The sequence below is a fragment of the Pseudophryne corroboree genome, chromosome 11 (genome assembly GCF_028390025.1).
Source record: "Pseudophryne corroboree isolate aPseCor3 chromosome 11, aPseCor3.hap2, whole genome shotgun sequence".
Lineage (NCBI taxonomy): Eukaryota > Metazoa > Chordata > Amphibia > Anura > Myobatrachidae > Pseudophryne > Pseudophryne corroboree.
Window position 1 is genome coordinate 312679843 of NC_086454.1, and position 14484 is coordinate 312694326.

Below are 14484 nucleotides of genomic sequence, written 5' to 3' on the forward strand. Positions count from 1 at the left end.
ATGGTATGGAGCGTTTTTTTCAGGCAGAGAACGGATTAAAAAAAACTAGCAAAACTCTGCACTGACTGTACTCCTCCTAACAGCTCTCCCCAATCCTCCCCACAATAAGCTAAGCAGCAATCAGATCAACTAACTACTAACAGTAACTATAAACGGAGAGGACGCCAGCCACGTCCTCTCCCTATCAATCTCAATGCACGTGTGAAAATGGCGGCGACGCGCGGCTCCTTATATAGAATCCGAGTCTCGCGATAGAATTCGAGCCTCGCGAGAATCCGACAGCGGGATGATGACGTTCGGGCGTGCTCGGGTTAGCCGAGCAAGGCGGGAAGGTTCGAACCTGCCTCGGACCCGTGTAAAAAGGCTGAAGTTCGGGGGGGTTCGAATTCCGAGGAACCGAACCCGCTCATCTCTAATAATTTGGTGCGTTTTCTCATCCTGCAAAAAAGTTTGCTTACTCCGCTTTCTTGAAGACAGACTCATTAAAGTGGAAGGGGAGGGGAATTATATATGAATAATGTATCAAACCTTCTAAAGAGTTGAGAAGCTGCCCATAGCAACCAATCATCTTGTACAGTAGCTAGTATATTAAGTACATTCTATAAGATGACAGGTAGCAGCTGGTTAGTTGCTATAGGCAACTTCTCCACACCTTAGATGATACATCTCTCCCGTTCTGCCAGTGTTTTCCGTAGTCCCCAGAGATTAGATCTGATGGCTCATGTTTCAGTATTGCACTGTGAACCTTGTGTACATTTATTAATAAACCGTATTATGTGCCATCTGAATTTACGCCCTGGGCTGTCCTCTCCCCGCATCTATTCGGAGCACATGTGAAATGACTTAGCATGTGCTAATATTTAGAACACGGATGTCTGCTCGTGATCTCGTTTGTTCTCTGCCGAATATATTCACTCAGTTAACCTTACAGTAAATTCTCCTTTAGGTATTGCTTGCAGCAGATGGCTGGCAGAATGCGGAGCTGGCCGGGAACGATGAGGGAATGTTTCAGCTGGATCCAGAGTCAGGGTTTCTCTGCGCTCTTCAGCCCTTCGATCGGGAAAAGAAGGACTCTTACGCTCTAACGGTAACTCACCTGGACTACGTGCATTATTATTACCAATGTCTGTTGATAATTATGGGGACGCTGATCATGAAGTATTGTACAAGTTGAACGCATTTGAAATATATTTTAAAGTCTAAATACACTAAATACAAAGTTATATGAAAGTTCCAATTGCAAGTGATAGAATGCTTTATCCCACTGCTTTGCCAGCTGACGGCTCTTCTCGTGCAGCGCTATGTCTCAGGCTGGCACGTTCAGTACCCTTAGGAAGTTTGGTATCAGTTAGTTACCATTTATTTATTACACGTTGCACTCTCAGGGGCTGACGCAGAGCGGAACTCAAACCTGCTTTGCGCACAGATCTTGCCATTGTTCATACTGATCTACTGGGGCGATTCAGGGTCATAAGCTGTCCATACACCTAAAGATTTATTTGTAGCAAAAAGAGGATAAATGTACCAACTAGCTCCTCAACAAGGAACACTTCAAACAAGACAACAATACGATGTCAATACATTCCTTTATGGTGGAGATCCTCCTGAATATCTTCCAATTCTTCTGATCGGAGAGCTCTCACCATATGTGGAAAAACCAGAATATCATCATGTGTAGTACAACACAATTTATTAATCAGATGACATACACATATAACATAAAAGGATTCTATATATTCCCCAAGTGCAATGTGGACTAGTCTGATAGAACAATTACCAGAGTTTATTGAGAACTGGTGTGAAGCAGTTCTCAAAAAGCACGTTGGTTATAAGTCACCAGATAGTCTCCCTGGGTAGACGGTCCGGGATGGCCCTCAGGCGAACGTACTCTCAGTCCAGTCCTTCACTTCAACTGGAGACCCCCAAACCACAGGAGCCGGCATCCTGTGGTTTCGGGGTCTCCAGTTGGGGATCCTGTTTCATCACCGGGCCCACAATCACTGGAAACGCTGTACTGTCCAAATCCTCCAGCACTGAGGCTTCCACTGCAATCGAATGAAAGACCCAGAGCATTTGGGTTGAAACGCGTTGGATATCCACTGGTCCCCCATGTTGAAGTGAAGGACTGGACTGAGAGTACGTTCGCCTGAGGGCCATCCCGGACCGTCTACCCAGGGAGACTATCTGGTGACTTATAACCAACGTGCTTTTTGAGAACTGCTTCACACCAGTTCTCAATAAACTCTGGTAATTGTTCTATCAGACTAGTCCACATTGCACTTGGGGAATATATAGAATCCTTTTATGTTATATGTGTATGTCATCTGATTAATAAATTGTGTTGTACTACACATGATGATATTCTGGTTTTTCCACATATGGTGAGAGCTCTCAGATCAGAAGAATTGGAAGATATTCAAGAGGATCTCCACCATAAAGGAATGTATTGACATCGTATTGTTGTCTTGTTTGAAGTGTTCCTTGTTGAGGCGCTAGTTGGTACATTTATCCTCTTTTTGCTACAGATTTGTCTATTCTAAGTGTATAGGAGGGACACTTATTTGGAAATTAGTACCTATAAGCAGCCTTTGTGCGCAGCCTATTCAATCACTCAATTTTTCTCAGTTGTACCTAAAGATTTATTGTCCGATCTGGCTGGTTGGAATGAAAATCTGGTAATGGATGGGAGCAAATGACAAATGACCATTTGCTCTGAAATGGCAGAAAACTGTCAAAAATGGTTGTTCAGACAAATTGGTTAAATCAAATGGATTTAACCAAATTGATTGACCATTTTTCTCAGTTTTCCAGTTTTTGGGAGCAAATAGTCAATTGTCATTTGCTCTCATCCATTACCAGAATTTTGTTCCAACCAGCCATATTGGACAATAAGGGGTATATTCAATTGAAGTCGAAAGCTGCCGTCTGTCGAAAAGACGGCAGTTTTTGACTTTTTTAGGTTGGAAGGGGTTCCAACCTATTCAATCTAACCCCAAATTTTTCGACAAGTCGAAGAATTTGACTTGTTGAAAAAGCACGTGGATCAGCGGACTAGCTGCCGATCCACGTGCTTGTGTCGAAAACGGGGTGGCCCCCTTTTCGACCATCTCAATTCGACTTTAAAAAAAGTTGGTGAGATGGGGTGAGCAGCGCCGGTGACGGGGAGAGCAGCACTGGAGACCAGGAGAGCCGCATCAGGGACGGGGAGAGCAGCGCCGGAGGATGTCACAGCTACCGCTCACAGCAGCGTCCACCTGGCTCCAGCAAGCGAGACCTCACTTGCTGGAACAGGGTGGACGCTGCCATGAGCGGCGGCTGTGATGCAGGGATGGGGAGAGGCAGAGTGATGGAGGGCGGGAGACGGGTGAGAGCCGCGGGCAGACGGGGGAGAGCAGCGGCTATTTAGCCGCTGCTGTAGCGCTGCTCTCCCCCGTCTGCCCGCGGCTCTCCACCGTCTTCCCTCCCGCATCTCAATTTGACTTTTTTAAAAGTCGATTTGAGATGTCATTGAATAGCCCAGGTCGGATCCATTCCAACAAATGAATGTCGGAATGGATCCGACTTCAATTGAATATACCACTAAATCTTTAGGTGTATGGGCAGCTTTGCTCCTATGTCACAACTCCACTTGCAGCTGAATGGACGCAACTTGGAGTCAACATGCTGTGTTTGGTAAGGGGCACGTAGTTAGAATTGCAGGTTTTGCAGAGCTGGAGCGCTGGGCAAGCCCCCAGCGCACTGTGAATGGGGGAGTGACATGAAGCCACACCCCTTTCATACGTGCGCCGAAAGTGATAAGTCTGTACTGGGTAACACCAGCCCTACTGACATCACCGAGTGGGCGCTGTTACTAATGACGCTTATTTGAACAATCGGATGAATAAAGGCGGGGCATAGATGCATACAATTCAACGCATGGGTGAATAGCCATATTTATATCCATATCATGCCGGGTAGTTTAGCACACTTCTGCCTAACCTTCAACCCTGTGTACATGCCCCACTTTGAGCAGGATGACAGAGTGACAGGTTCCACAAAGACTTCCATGACTAGAATAGCTGACAATCCACGACTAGTCTAACAGGGGCTATAAGCCCCCCCGCCAGACATCTCCAGGCATAAAATACCCTTGGTGGGGCAAACCCCCCATCTTTATACCCTCATCCCCCCGATGTGAGGCTTTAGTGTGGTTGCCCTTAGATGTCTCCGCTTTGCATGATTGCTACCTGATTATTGGAGGAGGCTGTTACGTAGCCTTCCCCAACCCGTCTGTGGTAGAAGGAACCTGTGTGGCGTGGCCCTGGGTAGACCACATGCAGCTGAACAGTGGACATCCGCTTTACCAGGGAAAGTTAGCACAACTGCATGAATCCAATGGCCATCCACCTCCCATTTAACCAAATGACGTATATATTTATATAATAACTCAGGCCTTCCCTTGCTAATGGCTCCCACTGCGGGGGGAGAGGTGGAGCTCAATTCACCTGAAGCAGATGACTGAGTAAACCTTGAGCTTTACTAATATACCACATGCAGGTGCTGCATCGAGTCGGATTTCTGTACGCTGGATGTTACTTGCCTCTGTTCTATGTGTGTGTTTTGGTCTGTCTGTCTGTCAGTGTGTCCCATGTCTGTCTCTTTGTGTGGCAAGGGAGAGAAGGAACAGTCGTCATTTTAGATAGATTTTAACACTGAAACACATTGAGGGGAAATTGAAGTCCGCGTGATGTGTCGTAACAATCTCCTAGTGCAGGCATGTCAGTCCCAGCATACTTTACCAGCTAATCAGTGAAAGGTATGCTGGCAAAGCATGCTGGGACTTGTAGTTTCACAACAGCTGGAGGTCCACGAGTTTGACATTTCTGTCCTAGTGTAACACTTACCATACCGACACATAAATTCCCCACTTCGCCCACTGTACGTACTGTATTATATATATATATATATATACACACCTATTGATGTACACTCCTATGTATCTGTCCCTACAGGTGAAGCAGGACAGGGAGGTGGTGACTGTATATATAGACGTAATGGATGACAATGATAATATGCCGGTTCTGAAGCAGAGCACATTGCATGGAGTTGTCAGCAGGGGAAGCAGAACAGGTAATTGTTACAGTGCTGTTCTTATATTTCTCCTCAGAGGAAAGGCTGGCGCTCTGGGCCTGAGCTAGAGATGGACACTAATGCCACCGCTGCTGCAAATGTGTACGCAGCAGCTATGCAAAAATAAGCAGATGTCACACCTGATTTCTATTGTCCACTGGCGGCTTCTCTTTTCTCTGGACATGCCTGCATAGGACACTCCCCTCCCCCCATTACCAGCCACTAATGCCTCCTGACTGTCAATCACATTGCGGCCAAATCCTGTCTGCGACCACCGACAGCGGAACTTATATGCATGCGCAGATCACCGATAATATCTCAATTGCAAAATATCAGGTTTGCACCATCTCTGGATAAGGCCCCCTGTGCTGAGAACTGAGAACTGACTGCAGAATTGCAAAACACAGACCACACCTGTCATACTTACCTACATTTTATTTCTCCTCTCCGGGAGAAGCCCGGAGAGGAAACGCTGCAGTGTCTTCGGGGGGCGGGGCCGGACTGTGACATCACTATGCCCCGCCCCGGGAAATGGCACAATTTGCGGGTACGCGGGAAGGGGGCGGGGCTAAAATGATGCAATTTGCGTCATTTTAACCCCTTCTCCACCCGACGGACCCGCGAATGCGGGAGGTTATCTCTCCATCCTGCTCGCATCACTAGGGTGCGAGCAGGATGCGGGAGACCTGCCCACTCTTCCCGGGGTGCGGGGGGCTACCCCAAAAAACGGGAGCCTCCCGCAGCTTCCGGGAGAGTAGGTAAGTACACACCTGTTCTCTAACACTGTGGTATTGATGAACCAGGATCCTCCACAACTGGCAGATACTGTATGCACTCACATGCCCTCCTTCAGATGTAGCAGCAGTGATAGCACTAACATGGTAATGCAGCAGGAGGCGTCACACCGCCTGTATTCATTACTCATCTGTCGCATCATCTGCGACACCGTCGGCCGGCTGAAGAGCCATGGGGTCCTACAAGTCAGCCGACCGCAACTGCTACCTTATGGCCCGGAAATCTCCGCCCTCTGGCGGAGATCCTAGCCTCTTCCCTCCCCTGCAGCGCAGCCGTCGCCGGCCACAAATGGCATCAAACTGTCAGTCACTGACAGTCTGATGCTGTAGTACGTCCGTCGACGTAGGATCCATTCTCGCATGCACAGAACAGTACCTGCACATACGACGCACAAAGCAACTCTGTCCACTCTGAATTACCCCCATAGTGCTGTAAGAGAATATATGAAAGTGTGTGATAGAAGTTAACCCTTGCAGTACATTCTATTAGACTACAAATGTATTATCTGAGCATCATCAGGATATATTTGTTGTTAGTTATACAAATGACAGCATTCAGATCAGCTTCATTTTTGATTTTTTAAAATGTTATTAATTTCTTTCACTCTTAACTGCAGGCAGGTATCACTATTCCTCCGGCAATGTGAATCTGTGATCCCAGTATAAATATATATCTCCTATATATTAGCCCAGATCTGTGACTTTGTGCCTCATTTGCTAACGCTGGGCGGAGTCACAACACTGGGCGGAGTTAGTCAAATGAGTCACAGATCTGGGTAAATCCTATAGGAGACTAGGAGCAGAAGCAGATGGTATGGGCATGGCACAGGCAGGGGTACATACCTCCCAACTTTCTTCAGGCAGACAGGGGTGCATACCTCACAGCTTTCTTCAGGCAGTAGAGGTGACACGCGCGCGTCAAAAGGGGCGTGGCCACCGAAAGGGGCGTGGCTTCGTGGAGGACCCACGATCGCGAGCCACGCCCCGTTTTCGTCAGTGAGGGGGCATGCCCAGCGCTCTGTGAGCTGCTGGCATGCCCCCAGGGGCGGATTATGAGTTCGGGGGGCCCAGGGCACTTGAGACAGGGGGGCCCTATCTCATTGCTGTGCCTGCTGTGGGTTCGGGGGCATGGCCTAATCGCGGCCCGCGGGGCCATGCCCCCTTATGCAAATTCCGGGCTTTTTTTTTTATGGGATTTTGGCCCCTCAGCTAGGGGTAAATCCAGAGGGGGTGGTCGCTCCCCCCTACACACCCGCACAGGCAGAAGAAAGCAGGGAGACTGCTGCCTCCCTGTAACACCACAGACCTGCCAATACGCAGCAGCGTGTGATGACTGTAGCACAATGCTGCCGCTGTTGCTGGCAGTACGGGGGAGCTTCTGAGCTGGGACAGAGCTACTCCAGCCGGGGGTGCCCCTAAAACTGTGGGGCCCGGGGTACGTACCCCCTGGGCAGGGGCGCTGGAATGTTTTTAGGTTGGGGGGCGTAGAAAAATAGTATTTTGGCGCCCCTATGGTGCCGGCCTCCTCTTCCTTTTTAGCCGCCCACCGCTGTGCGGATGAGCGCTTACCTCCAGATCCACGCGGGGTGGTGTGTCCTCCTATCTTCAGTTGTGTCCTAGCCACCGCCGGCTGTCTCTCCTTCACAGATGCATTACTGGGAGGAGGCGTGGCCAGGCTGGGACATCCTGGGACCATAGCCACGCCTCCTCCCCGTAATGCAACTATGAAGGAGAGACAGCCGTTGCGCTCTGGAAAAGGGGGCGTGGCCACTCAACAGGGGGCGTGTCCTTCAGTGTAGTTTCATCCCTTATACTATCTAGTACTGGTGCTCCTTTCACATTGTAGCACACGGTATGAGCAGAAATTCACATTATAGCACATGGAATGAGCCGAAATTCACATTGTAGCACACTGAATGAGCCGAAATTCACATTCTAGCACACTGAATGAGCCGAAATTCACATTCTAGCACACTGAATGAGCTGAAATTCACATTCTAGCACACTGAATGAGCCGAAATTCACATTCTAGCACGCTGAATGAGCTGAAATTCACATTCTAGCACAAAGTGAGCCGAAATTCACATTCTAGCACACTGAGTGAGCTGAAATTCATATTGTAGCACACTGAATGAGCCGAAATTCACATTCTAGCACACTGAGTGAGCCGAAATTCATATTGTAGCACACTGAATGAGCCGAAATTCACATTACAGCACACAGTATTAAGTACTGTATACTTCTGTAATGCACTGTAAAGTCTCTCTGGGAGCTGACACTGTAATGCACAGTTGTGCACCTTCTGCAGGGCACACTCTGATGTGTAGCCTCTGACCTAGTTAAGGGTTTCCCTACTCCTCTGCCTTTCCAGCTGCACTCACCTTGACTCCCTTATCTCTTTCCTCAGTTTCCTTTATTTGCACCCTCAAAGTTCCTGATTCCCCCAGCCCCTCTATCTCACACTTCCCTCTGCATTCCCAGTCTTTTCTCATGCCCCCGGAGTCCCCTCTAGATTCAGCCAACAAGACACAGACTGCCTGTATAAGAAGCAACCTTTAGAGAGAGACTTCCCTGTTCTCATATAATATGCCCAGGTGCTTTCTCTGAGTCTGTGAGATCCTCACTCCGTGTTCCAGCAGGGGTCAGAGGAGCATGTGACCGCTCTGCCAATCAGGGGCTCTTCTAATCAGCATGTGCCGAGCTCCTCCAATCACAGCTCGGCAAATGCTCTTCTGACCCTGTTGCTAAGATCAGGGAGGATTCCCAACTGCCCCCCCCCCCCCCCCCCTCCACCGCGGAACACTGCAGCCCGCGGGTGGGACAGCAGGACAGACCCCAAAAATTGGGACTGTCCCGCGAAAATCTGGACAGTTGGGAGGTATGGGGGTGTGTGAGGGGGTATGCCGTACAGACAGACGGGCACCGGCTCACTGTGTGCTTGACCCCCCACATCAGCATACTCAGCAGGGGCTCTCTGGCGTGGAGGAGCGTCACTTTCTGGCACTCTCCACACTTCTTAGCTCCAGTTTTGTGGGGCACCTGCCGCTGTTCCGGTTCCGTACTGCCTCTGTTATCTCCAGCCCCAGCAACCCCACCGCTAGCTGCAGCGCTGCCGCCCGCAGTGAGGTGCGCCCAGCTCCTTCTCACACTTTAGCCAGTGGGCAGTGCTGCAGAAGTCCGCGCTGCTTGCAGGCTCCGACCCCCTCCTCCCTCCAGCCGCAGCGTCTCCTGGGGGCTAACCAGTCACTCCCAGTCTCCCCTTACCACAGTGCCCGGCAGCCGTCAACCCTATCCTGGCCCTGTCACCCCTGTCCTGGTCCTGCCGCCCCTACCCTGGCCCTGTCACCCCTATCCTGTCCCTGTCATTTCTGTCCTGGCCCCGTCGCCCCTGTCCTGGCCCTGTCACCCCTGTCCTTGCCCCGTCACCCCTGTCCTGGCCCCGTCACCCCTGTTCTGACCCTGTCACCCCCCTGTCCTGGCCCCGCCATCCCTGTTCTGACCCTGTCACCCCTGTCCTGGCCCTGTTACTGCATACCCTCCAACTACCTTTTTGGCAGGTACAGTACCCGCAGCGCCTCCAGACCCCTCCCCAATGTACCACACCTCCGCACCTTCCCCTCCACCCCTCCCCCACACGCTGTGCCTCCAGACCCTCTACACCACCCGCGGCTCCCACTCCCCCGCCCCTCCACCACCCACAGCACCTCCGGGTCCCCTCCACCGTCCACCCCCTATATATGTCTGCCCCCACACCTACCCCCCCTCTACCCGCATCTGCAGACACCCTCCTCCATCCGCGGCGTGGCGGCCATTTTCCCGAAAATTTTCCTAATACGCATGCGCAAATCTCCGTCAAAATGGCCACTGTGCCACATTTCTGGAGTTTTCAGCAGGCGCAATAGAGTTTGTTCCCCCTAGTGTTCAGACACTATTGCGCTGCTGAGAAGGGAAGGCTCCGACGGGGGGATTCCAGAGAGGTAAGTATTAAACAAATGGATGCAGTGTGTGTGGGGTGGGCCCCCCTGGACTCCGGGGCCCGTGTGCCTCGCACACACTGCACCCATTATAGATACGCCAATGCACTGCAGTTGCCCGTTATCATATCCCAATAGTATAAAAGTTTGTCCCTAGCGTACTTTAGTTATAATTTATCTATTGAGGATTTTGGGGCTGATTCAGATCTGGACGCAGCTGCACCATTGTGCGTGTGCTCTCGGCCTTACACAGTGCAGCAGCATCCAGGAAGGATGCGGCCGCAGTGTGATTGACAGCTACGGCCGCCGGGGGGGTCGTCATTGCGGTATTGAGGGGGACAGGGTGTCCCGAATGGGGGGCAGGCCGTGTGACATCACATGCAGCCACTCTGGAAAACAAAAATGGCGGCAGACCGCCTGACACCGCAACCAGGTTGCACTGCCAGGGTTCACCCTTAGTTCCGATGCGTCCACAATCTAATTGCAAATGCATTAAACCTCATATAGTCTGAGTTTTGTCCGTAACATAAACCATAACATCTTAACACTTAATTATAATAAATAAAGACACGGAGACTTGAATTTGGCAGAAAATGTTAGCTATTTATTTAAGTGAACCATTAACTGATGAATAATTAAACTAAAGTATGGTGGCCAGAAAGAACGGCTAAACAACCCTATCCCATGAACAAAAAACCTATCTTATAAAAAACTGACGTAAACCTTCCAACAAACAATAGGTATCCGCTCAACCTCCATCTTGACTACCCACCCGTGAAAGTGATGAGGCTGCCACCCGTGAAGGTGGTCCAGCAGATGTAATACCAGTCAACGAAGGAGAGCGCACCTAAAAAACCAACCACCAAACGACCTCCAATCAACTCCTTTAATACAACAAAAGTTAACTTGCCGTTCTTTCCCGCCACAACAAAAACCGTGACAACCCAGACCACGGAAATAGCCGACGCACACAACACAATAAAACAAACACAACCAGTAGGGAGGGAGGGTGAGACGATTACAGCAGAAGAGGCTGACCCAGCCCCTTTACCAGGCTTAAAAACCCCTTCCACCTACCCCCAACATTCATTCCTTTTGGCTAACAATAAACTCCCATAATGCCTTACCGTCCTGCCCCCCGGACTAGCTGAGGTTTAACCCACTCAGGGGCGGATTGGGAACAAAAAGCGGCCCTGGAAATATTTGTACTAGTGGCCCCACGTGGGCAGCACCAGAGGTGTAAGGTCTAGCCATGGGCCATGGCAGCAGCTCCCTCCCCCCAAGACTTTCCAGATAGTGGGGATGTCCAGCATCAAGAGGAAGTTAAAAGGAATAAAAATAAAATTAAATGTTATGAGCACATTATATGATACACCTTTACAATTTAGGACACTATATAATTCTTCAGAAAGATATATTTTCTTGCTTATTACACCAACCGTGTATCCCAGTCACTATTCACTCAATCTTATGTCAGCCAAGCAGGCAGACAGAGCATACACTAGATCAGAGGTTCTCAAACTCGGTCCTCGGAGCCCACACAGTGCATGTTTTGCAGGTAACCCAGCAGGTGCACAGGTGTATTAATTACTCACTGACACATTTTAAAAGGTCCACAGGTGGAGATAATTATTTCACTTGCGATTCTGTGAGGAGACCTGCAAAACATGCACTGTGTGGGCCCCCGAGGACCGAGTTTGAGAACCTCTGCACTAGATCATCTGCAATCACAGGCTAAGTGGCAAAGTCATTTTCATATATGCAAATTGTTTGGCATCAAATTCATTATGTCTCTAACTAGGACCGCATGTCCTCAAGCAAAACAGGCCCGGCGGGTGCGTCGGCCCACCGGGAATCTTCCCTGTAGACCCTATGGCCAATCCGCCTCTGAACCCACTCCTCTCCTATTCTGTCAATTCGTTCTCCCGGGAGGTGGCCTCACACATGCTGGGCAGCCTTGCCATGTGCTGTGCGACCCTCAGCATGTGAGGAGATGAACGCAGATCTGGCTGCGTATGCAGCGTTATGCGTTTATCTATGAATCAGCTCCTTTGTACCATATTTTAAAATTCAGTCATAATTTTAGGGCCTAAATCAAGGCTGATTGTAAAAGCAAAATCTTCCTCTAATGGGCAAAACCATGTGCACTGCAGGGGGGGGGGGGGGGCAGATGTAACATGTGCAGAGAGAGTTAGATTTGGGTGGGGTGTATTCTAACTGAAATCTAAATTGCAAAATAAAAATAAAGCAGCCAGTATCTGCCCTGCACAGAAACACTATAACACACCCAAATCTAACTCTCTCTACACATGTTATATCTGCCCCCTCCCCCCCCCCCCCCCCCCTGCAGTGCACATGGTTTTGCCCATTAGAGGAAGATTTTGCTTTTGCGATCAGCCTTGAATTGGGCCCTTAATATGTTCTGATTTATGAACCTGAATTTTATTTTGATATAAATGAATCCTTGCTCCACAGTTGCTGTACAGTTACTCCATGGTCATTGTGCAGTGGGATGTAATATACACCTGATCAGTTAATAACACTGGAATATACTATATATTATTGTCATTTATAAAGTTCTGGCATATTGCACAATGCTGCACTGATGCACTCCATTGTATACAGTATGTATACAGGGCCGGTTCCGGGACTTCTTGCGCCCCGGGCGGCATTAGGGGGCGTGGCTTCATACAGGGAGCGTGGTCAGTTATGCCCCCTGTACTGTAGTAGGATGTGCGGTGCGTGAAGACGTCATTGCGCACCGCACAGCAAAGGTCCTCTCCACGAAGGAAAACTAGACGCTAAGCCCTCACCCACTCCTCTCCCATCTACATCTCTGATCTTATCTCCCTTTACATTCCCACACGTCCTCTTCACTCTGCTAATGCACGACGACTCTCCTGCCTACGGATTACTTCCTCCCACTCCTACCTCCAAGATTTTTCACGTGCTGCACCACTTCTCTGGAATTCCCTACCTCTCCCCCTCAGACTCTCCACCTCTCTACAAAACTTCAAACGGGCTCTCAAGACCCACTTCTTCACCAAACCCAGCCAAATCTCATCCTAACCCTCTGTTCTACACTCTCCATGTACCCCATCTGTGTCACCCCTGTCTGTCTACCCCTCCCCTTAGAATGTAAGCTCTCACGAGCAGGGCCCTCTTCCCTCACGTGCTTATCCTTTCTTACTTTAATAATCTTCAACTGCAACAACTCCAGCAGTCTTCTGCCACCTTATACTTATTCCAATGTCATCTGCTGATGTAACTTTGTTTATTTAGCCTGTACTTGTCCTATACTGTCATCAACTGTAAGTTGCTGGTTTCCTGTTTGATTATTTATGTACTCTGTAATTGGGCGCTGCGGAACCCTTGTGGCGCCATATAAATAAAGGATAATAAAAGACATGAAAACAGAGGATTATGATGGCCCTGACTAAATTAGCTAACAGCCAGATATCCAACATGGGAGAAACATGGTGCAGATCATTTTTTTAGGAAATTAAAATATATTTATTATACTGAGATTTGAGGAGAGGACAGAGGGTCGGTGGGCTCTCGTGAAGGATTGAATCCATAATTGAGGGTAAACCAATCAGTATATGAGGTGTTAAAGAAAGAGTGTAAATGAATGAAAGGTGTGTTACTAAATTGAATGGACTTTGATTACACCTGTGTCCAGTATGGCTCTCCAAAGATGGTTCACAGATGTGTTAAAAGCATAAAGTATACTCGCTTCCTGAAACGCGTTGCGCAGCAGTGCAGAATCAGCGCATTTCACCATGCACTTCGTACATGGGGGGCACTATTTCTGTCCGCGAGCTTGGAATATAAGCTGCCATAGTACAGTACAACTCATTGAGCTGTAGAGATAGAGGGGGATGCTGGAAACACTGGGTTTATTTTGGTTGAGAGATTTGCGGAATGGATTAAACAGTACTGTAGCTACAACTGGATGTGTGGATGTGTGAGGCCGAGGGGATTAACTGACTCGTTTGGGATGACATTCTGGAGATGGAAACAAAGAACAAAAATACAGCCAGCATGTGACTGATTGTTCCAAGTCCTGTCCTGAAAGTGTGGCTGGGGATCCGCTTTTAGATGTCAGTACAAAGCTTCCCACACCCTGCTGCCCGCCACTAAGATGTCAGCCTCGGAGATACAGGCCCATTATAGCCAGCTAATCTCTCCAGCCAGGGTGTTTTATCGCTAGGAGATAGCTAAAGTTTACTGTTTGTATCCTCAGACCCCTGTGCACTGAGTTGTGCTAGATCCCAATGCGGTCAAATCAGACTGTACATAGTTTTTGAGAAGAACAAACTTGTTTACTGCAAATTTTCCACTTGTTTAAAGGACCTGTGAGTCCTCCGTCGTCTCCATAAGCAGATTACACTCTAGGGGACATTTACTAAGCAGTGATAAGAGCAGAGAAGTGAGCCAGTGGAGAAGTTACCCATGGTAACCAATCAGCACTGAAGTAACATCTTTAATTTGCATACTATAAATTGATACAGTGCTGCTGATTGGTTGATGGGCTACTTCTCCACTGGCTCACCTCTCCGCTCTTATCACTGCTTAGTAAAAAACTAGCGTTATGTAAAAGTGTG

General features: G+C 49.0%; 1 protein-coding gene across 1 annotated transcript in view; it reads left to right on the plus strand.

Moving 5' to 3' along the window:
- The first annotated feature begins 930 nt into the window (after nucleotides 1-930).
- The window catches only part of CDH16 (cadherin 16), a 297936-nt gene continuing 284382 nt past the window's right edge, over nucleotides 931-14484 (plus strand). Inside the window, exons 1-2 of the mRNA XM_063946223.1 lie at nucleotides 931-1087; nucleotides 4992-5109. Coding sequence (XP_063802293.1) covers nucleotides 1004-1087; nucleotides 4992-5109 — 202 coding nt within the window. The 5' untranslated portion in view covers nucleotides 931-1003. The remainder of the gene's footprint in view (nucleotides 1088-4991; nucleotides 5110-14484) is intronic.